General features: G+C 52.0%; 1 protein-coding gene across 1 annotated transcript; it reads right to left on the reverse strand.

Moving 5' to 3' along the window:
• Positions 1 to 309: 309 nt before the first annotated feature.
• Positions 310 to 6207, reverse strand: DMRT2 (doublesex and mab-3 related transcription factor 2; the record flags this gene model as incomplete). The annotated part of the gene is made up of 3 exons (XM_081103854.1): positions 310 to 1503; positions 3561 to 3663; positions 5677 to 6207. 3 exons carry the CDS (start codon positions 6205 to 6207, stop codon positions 449 to 451), a joined length of 1689 nt encoding a protein of 562 aa, XP_080959980.1. The 3' UTR covers positions 310 to 448.
• Positions 6208 to 8002: the final 1795 nt, after the last annotated feature.

The following is an 8002-nucleotide window of genomic DNA, read 5'->3' on the forward strand; positions in this document are numbered from 1 at the left end:
GCTATATTTACATGCCCTCCAAAATGCAAAATCTAAGGCACTATAAAGGTTCTCCTGTGGCCCCCAGCAAACAATAAGAACACTTGAAAATACAAAGAATCATAGAAAAATAAAGATCACATTTCACAGACACTAGCTTTTTCACCACAGAGACAACTATTTACTTCAACAAATACTGGGTCTTTTATAAGGCAGTGTCAATTTTATTGCTTTTGAAATAATGTGTAAAGTGTGAAACTTTACAATTTGCACATAAGCAATTTCCAACTTTAAGTTTAAATATGTGATGAGAAGTACATGCATACGAATATAAATCTTTTAATCGCCATCATTTACATTAGAAATTTCTTTATACAAACATCTCAACTTTTTCTTTAAAAAAAAAATTAGCAACTGGTAAGAACCCTCTGAGACTGCAGAAAATCCAGCTTTCCATTTCAGCAGGCTTTCACTGAGAGATGTGAGTGATGGCAGATGAAGGCCTCTTGAGAATAGACTCAACAGAAAATGACAGCGGTTCATTCACAGAGAGTTTTGTTCCAACTTGTTTGGCTACAAAAAGGTCTTTTGCGCATCTATCTATTGTAAATGTGTACTTCTGGTTCTCCTTGACTAAACACTCTCTGTGTTTCTTAGGGGCCTCTTCAAAGGCCTCTTTGACAAATGGTGTTTTCAACTCAGGACCCGATTTGTCATTAAGAGTTTGCTGGAATAATGAGTGGAATGGATTATGTTTAAGTGGCAGAGGGTGCCTGGTGCTTTCTTTGCTGATCTTGGTTAAGATGTGCCCTTGAGCTGCCAGGGAGTCCGTGTCAACAACTGGAGAGAAATTCCGTCGGGGTGGGGAGAACGCAGACCTCTCAGGGACAGCCTGGTGACCCTGAAGGTCACTTCTTGAGGTCTGGACCTCGGGAGTGTGAGGCAGCACCAGAGAGCCTTCCAATTTGGGTGGCATCACGTCGTGTTCGGCACTGAGTCCATCCTGTACTTGTACTCCCTTCAAGTCCCAGCTGGCCCCAGATTTCAGGGCTTGAACTGAGGTGGTGGTGTTGAGCAGGCATTGCTGGTAAAGGAGAGTGTCACTAATGGAGCCACACTTGGGCCAAACTAAAAATCTTGAGGACAAAGGATACTGTCTGTAAGTCGTGGCCACACTGACATTTGAAGAAATTAGTTCCATATTCCCAGACCCTGAATACTGCATGGTTAGATCAAGACAGGTGGGCAAAAAATTACAGAAGTCTTTGCTTGGTGGTTCCACCGGGGTAGGGCTGTAGGCACTTTTGTAGTTGTATTCAGGTCCATGCACCATGCGGTTGGGCAGGAACAAGGCAGCAGCTTGGGAAGCTTCCAACATCTCCCTCTCTTTATATTCTCTCTCCAGCATAATGTTCTCCAACTCTTTATCAGCAAAGGCCCGCCTTTTCCTCATCCGGTCACTTACTGGGGGAGGTAGAGGTAAGCTCCCTCCCACATAAGTCTCTGCTGGTATGGGGCGGTAGCCTAGAATAAGCAAGCATTGCACATGAAAGAGATTAACATCTAGAAAAGAAAAATCTGGAAACCCAGAAGGCAACAGAAACACTGCAAATTGGCAGAATAAGTGTTTACAGTTCTGTATCACTAACATTTCTATATAGAAAGCGAAAGTACTGGTTCAACTTTAAATTGTTCCCTTTGGGGAAAGAATATGTGTGTTGTAAAACTTTTTGTTATTGTTTTTGTAGTTATAAGTGTGTTTGTTTATTTTGACAAGTGTACTTTACTGGCTAAAATTTTAATATTCTTCCCAGGCTCCTACATATTAAGAGACAAGGCTGCTGATCTTATTTCTACTATCCATATCATCTACTACTATCCATGATTTACTACTATCCATATCATCTCATTCCATTATTTAAAAAAGATATCTATACCTAGAGCTGATGTCACTTTTAGTTTCTAAAGATGGCTCGTTATGTACATTGTAACAGTTGGAGAATAATCCAAGGAGAACTAGGAAAAAAGAGAAAGTTAGAGAGATTAGTGAGGAGAAAAACAGAAAAGACATAAGGAAACAGGGAAACACAGAAAACTAAAAAGAGCTGTTAGCTAGTCAGATTCTTCAGTGAACTTTGAACCAGGCCGCTGACTCCTATACTAGTACAAACAAGCAAACAAAAGTGGGGCCAGGCATTGAGATGCCCTGCTATATTGAAAATAACTAACACGTCGTTTTCCCAAGCACTAATCCTGTTGGCCAGATCCCCACATGGTGGAACATGCAATCATTAGAACATAGATGAAGTCATCGCACACTTTATGAAGTCAAAAACAAAAATCAGTATAACAACATAAATAGAATTCCTGGTAGCATAAAATGCTTTCATCGTCCCCAAGTACTCGCCACTATCAAATTTGTTTGAAGGATCCATTGTAATGTTTGTGTTTACATAGTGACAAACCCACCGTACTCATTTGCAAATAAAATAAAATGTGAAAATCAATGTTTCCTTTTCTATAGTAAGTTTTTTGCCAGGAAGTTATTTACTTAAATTTACTATTCCACTTCATCCTCCCACTTCTCAAATTGCATTGACACAATTTCAGTGTATTAGTGTGGTCACTATGGTTATAAAATTTGTTTAGCTAGTTTGTAATCAAATTCACTTTTAATGCACCAGAAACTATTCTAAGGTCAGAAGTACACAGCACAGGGTAAAACATAAACAAAGTTTAAAGCCTGTCCAGAACAAACTCAATTCAGAAGCCACATAAGAAAAAACAAAATTCAAATGTCTACTTTAAAAAAAATCTGCTTTTCAACCTGAATCTTGATGTGACAATAATTAGAGCAAATATAAACTTTTCTTTTCCTTAAACGGTGAAAGGTAGTCAGTATATTATTTATCAGATCAATAAATAAATTCCAGACCCAAACAGAGATGCTTTGAAAATCAGTAATATTTTAAGAAAAATTAATGTATCCCCAGGCTTTAGAGAAAGTGAAAATATGGAGTTAGAAATTTCACACTGTTCAAATTCAATCTCAACTTCACTTGTTTCATTCTACAATCTCACCTATCAAAATAATAAGCTGTGGAATAACCACAATTACAGGTAAGTCAGGAGGGAAATGGCAAAATGAAAAAGAGTGGAATCAGAGGTTGGATCACCCAGACTAGAAGTCTTCATTAGTGTGGGTACCGTTAAACTCCTTATTTGACATACTCTATTCAGCTCCAACAACAAAACAATTTTTTTAAATTTATTTCCTTTCAGGACATCTGCCCTGGATCATGTGGCTGTGTATCTATGCACACCACTCACACACTAGGGCAAATTTCACATGCACTCCATCTTAACCCAACAAAATTATCAGTGACAAAAACAACAGGAGGTGTGTGAGATTCATTTTCTCACATCCTGATTTCCTTCCTCCAACAAAACATTCTAATAAAAGGTATGTCCCCCTCGGATTACTCCTTCAGAGGTTACCAAAAATACCATAAGGCCAGAATGATGAGAATCATCCAGAACCTGCTTTTAAAAGCTAAAGGAATGACTTTGCGTTGCTTTACCTTCTAAAATACTTTTGGCCAGCAGACTGGGTGCCCTCACTTGCCTCTGATACACAGCTTTGCGCTCGAAATTATTCTGTTTCCCAGAAAGCCCCTTCTTGTCCTGTAAACACAAGAAACATAATCATTAATTCCCTGAAGAGAAAAGAGAAGGAAAGGGGTGTCAGCAACTCTCCCCGACCTAAATGTATTTAATTTTCCTAATCCCTGTGAAGATGATTCCAAACTTATTAGCACACCATAATCCCAGGGCAACGGAGCTAGCTCTGTCCGAAGCCACCCACTGGGGACGTGGGTGCCGGCTTCCTCCGGGCTGCTTTGCTAGGGTCCTCCCAGTCACACCCAGCAGCCAGAGTGGGGCGACGCCCGGAGGAAGGAAATCCGGTGGAGCAGACGGTGGGAGCCCAGCCTGAAACAGCACCGGGTCCTCTGCGGCGGAGGTGGGGCTGAAGGTGCCCAAGACCTGCCACTGGGCAGTGACTTGGGCTGGTTTCTGCTCGGCAGCACGGATGGGCCGGGTAGGCGGTGCAGGGAGAGAGATGAGGGTCGTATCTCTCAGGCTCCCCGGTCTGGCCGAACACTCCGGATTGCTCACGGGGCGTCTGGGACTCAGCAAGGCGAACAAAACCCTCCGAGGCCAGAGGCCCAGAGGGACGCAGCACAAGACCCAGCTGCCGCCGTCCCGCCTGGTGGGTAGGCTTCCGGGCCCTGTGACGCCTCCGTCCGGCCCAGCAGGCCAGGCCGCGGGGAGCGAAGACACTCAGGGCCCCGGTGAAACTCACCGGACGCGGGAGGAGGCCGAGTCCAACCCAGAGCGGGGCCACCTCGGGCGTCCAGCGCGCACTCTCCGCGGCCCTTGGGAAGCTGCTTTCCATGACGGTCCCTATTTTCCACTCCCTAGCCAATCCTCGCCAAAAAGTAAAATTAAAAAAAACAACAACAACAAAAACACTCTCGCCCTAGCCGGTCTGGCTCAGTGGACACAACATGGGCTTGCGGACTGAAGGGTCCAGGGTTGGATTCCCGTCAAGGGCACCTACTGTGGTTGCAGGCTCCTGCCCTGGTCCCGGCCGGTGCAGGAAGCAACCACCAATCCACGTTGTCTCTCTCACATCGATGTTTCTCTCTGTCTCTCCCTCCCCCTTCCAATCTCTCTAAAATTCAGTAGAAAAAAATATCCATGGGTGAGGATTTAAGAACAAAAACAAAAAGAAAGCCTTCCCGGGCCTTAGCGTGGGAGGGGGCGCTGGAACACGTGGGAACTTCCAGGCGCCTCCGCCGGCAGCGCCGCTCTCCCCGCTGCGGGGCCCCGGAGAGGCCGCAGACACCCCTCCGCCGGCGCTGAGGTAGTTCTCGGAGCTGGAAACTTCCGGCTGCGTGGTCTTGAGTTGCGGACACGCAACTTCTGGTCTCGTCTGCACAATGGGCACCACACTCAGCCTTCATTACAGGGCCCCGGACAGAGGGCGGCCGCTCCGCGCCATCAGCACTAGTGCATCGCTGAGCGCAGCAAAGGACGCCGGGCACTGCACCAACCCTCCCATCCTCCCATCCTCCTCCGGACACCACCAAAATAAAGTTTAAAATATGAAAAATAAAATGCCTTTCCCGTCATGTCCCGGGCGGGCCTAAGCGCTTCCAGGGCCCCCGACAGCCTCTGTGTTTAGCTCTGTTCATCCTCATCACCTGAGGGTAGTTTTTCCCACTGATTTTTAGAGAGTGAAGGGGAGGAAGGAAGGAGAGGGGAAGGGAGGAGAGAGAAAGGAGGGCGAGCGCCTCGGTGGCCTCCCGCAGGCGCCAGGGACCTACCCTTGAGCCCGGACTTACACCCGCGAACCTCCGGTGGCGCAGGCCGGCGCTTCGACCAGCGCGCCACACCGGCCAGGGCCTGGCTGCGTTTTAACACAAAACCTTTCCACCAAGTTCCCGGGCCATGCCCCGGGCATCCTCCCTCCCGACCCCACCAGCCAGCCGTCGCGGGGAGAGACGTGTTCTCCCACCTTCCGAGGGCCTGCCCCGCGCCCCCAGGTCGCCACGGGCCGGGGGCGTGGGAGCAGCTGCCCCCTCGGGCCCCGCACCCCCCGCGGCGCGGCGCGGCCCGGGCGCCCGTACGCACCTCGGTGGCCTGCTGCCTCCGGAGCGCCACCTGGGCGGCCATGACGCGCTGCCGCTCCACCACCAGCAGGCAGTTGGCGCACTGGCAGTCCCGCCAGCGGCAGAAGCGCTTGTGGCCCTTGAGGCAGGACACCACGCCGTGGTTGCGGCAGCGCGCGCACTTGGGCGTGCGGCTCAGCTTGCGCGGCTCCGCGCCGCCGCCCGCGCTCGCGCCGCGCTCCGGGGGCCCGGCGGGGGCCTGCGAGGCCTGCGGCGCCGGCGACGGCCTGGGCGGGACGCCTCCCTGCGGCTCCCGACGCCCGGACGCTCCTGGGGACGCGCCCGCCTCCTCGCCGTCGCCGTCGCCCTCGTCCTCCACGTCGTCGTCGTCCTCGTCCTCGTCTTCGTCGTCCTCGCCGTCCCCGTCGGCCGGCGGCGGGCTGGGCCCCGGCGGCATCGGCGGCAGCGCCCCGCGCCCGTCCTCCTCCAGCTCCAGGCTCTCCACGTCGATCTCCCAGTCCCCGGCCGCCAGGCCCGCCTGCCGGTCGGCCATGGCGCGCGGCCCACGCTCTGTCGCCTGCACCCTGGGAGACACGAAAGACCCCGAGACCCCCAGGCCGCAGTGAGGCGCCGTCCCCACGCCTCGGGCCCAGGCCTCCCGGTCGCCCCGCCGGCAGCCCCTTGGGGAGCCCTGCTCCCCACCCGCCCCTGACAGCCTGGCCACACGTGCCTGCCTCGTATCTGTTGGGCCCCCAGGGACCCCCCCCCAAGTGGTTCTCAACCTTCTGGCCCTTTAAATACAGTTCCTCATGTTGTGACCCAACCATGAAATTATTTTCGTTGCCACTTCATAACTGTAATGCTGCTACTGTTATGAATCGTAATGTAAATCTCTGATAGGCAGGATGGTCTTGGTCGTTCGACCGCCAAAGGGGTCGCGACCCACAGGTTGAGAACCACTGCCCCAACCCAAGTTTTTACCTATTCCAATAGTAATTATTGTGAGCATCTGACCTTTAACCGCAGCCTCTGTAGCTGTACACGTGCTTTACAAACCACACACACACACACACACACACACACACACACACACGCATTGTGTCCAGGGAGGCCGCTTAGACCCCTTGTAAGACTCTCCCCTTCCCCAACTGGTATGGCCATGATGAATATAAAAATGTCAATGAAAGAATTACTTCCCTTTTGATCACAAGGGGCCCTTCAGAGAGGTACCGCCCTATGGCCCAAATGTCTCTCATCCCCCTGCATCACCACAAAGACCCCCTTCTTGGGCTTGGAGAGGACTTCTCCTCCCCCATTGCCACCCCGGCTAATAGGTGACTAAACAACCAGGGCTGGGCTGTCCTTACAGCGCCATGGGCCACTGGGCAGGGAGATGCAGACGCCCTTCCAGCATCAGCAGTGCTTGGGCCGTGCTGGGCTGGGCCGTGCGGGCTCTGTGCACCTAGGGCATGGTTTGCACTTTGAGGCAAAGCTTTCAAGTAAAACAGAAAAGATGGGGAGAGGTGGTTAGCACCCTTTGCCCTCCCGGACACCCCAGCAACATCACAGCACTCACCAAGACTCTGAGGCCAGGGCTAGCAGCCCAGGCAAAAGAGATCCAACCTTGGGACCTGGCTCTTGAACTGCTGGCTGTGCTTGCAAACAGAAATCGGGGTCGTCACACCCTGCCCCGAAATCGGGGGGCTGGCAGCTGGAGGCCCGAGCCCTCCGGATGGGGAGTTGGGTAGAAAGGGGATGGAGAAGGTGAGTCAAGTCCTTACGGCCTCGCCCCACACATCCCGGTCTCTGCAACGATCAGACCGGTCCTCGGCGGTCCGGGGCGCTAAGCCTCGCTGAAGCTACTTTCGGCTTCCTCGGCCCCAAGCTGGGCGGGAAGGGTCAGGCCGCCCAGGCCTGGCTCAGACCGCGGACTCTCGGGCGGGCGGGCGGGCGCACCCAGCGACTCGAGGCGCGGCGCTCCCCGCAGCAGTCTCCAGCCTCCGCTCCCTTTCCCAGTATTATCCGTTCCGGCCCCCGAACTTCGCGCCCGCTGATTGGTCAGTTGTCAGGCGGTGTGCACGCTGATTGGCCGAGGCGCGCCGCCCGGAGCTCCCCCGCCCGCCTCGCAGCAGTGCACGCTCCTCCCCGCCCGGCCCCGCCAAAAGACTCCTGTGCGGCCTTCGGTGCAGCGGGGTTGCGGATGCCGACGCTATACCCAAAGCGTAACGGCGCCTTGCGGGTGCAATCGCCATTTATCTCCCAGGCTAGAAAACAAACAGACACACTATTACGAATAGCGTTGTCCACAAGAGGAAGTCATAGACTTGGCAGAGATAAAAAGGCTGTTG

The sequence above is a fragment of the Myotis nattereri genome (assembly GCF_964212035.1).
Source record: "Myotis nattereri genome assembly, chromosome: 12".
NCBI lineage: Eukaryota > Metazoa > Chordata > Mammalia > Chiroptera > Vespertilionidae > Myotis > Myotis nattereri.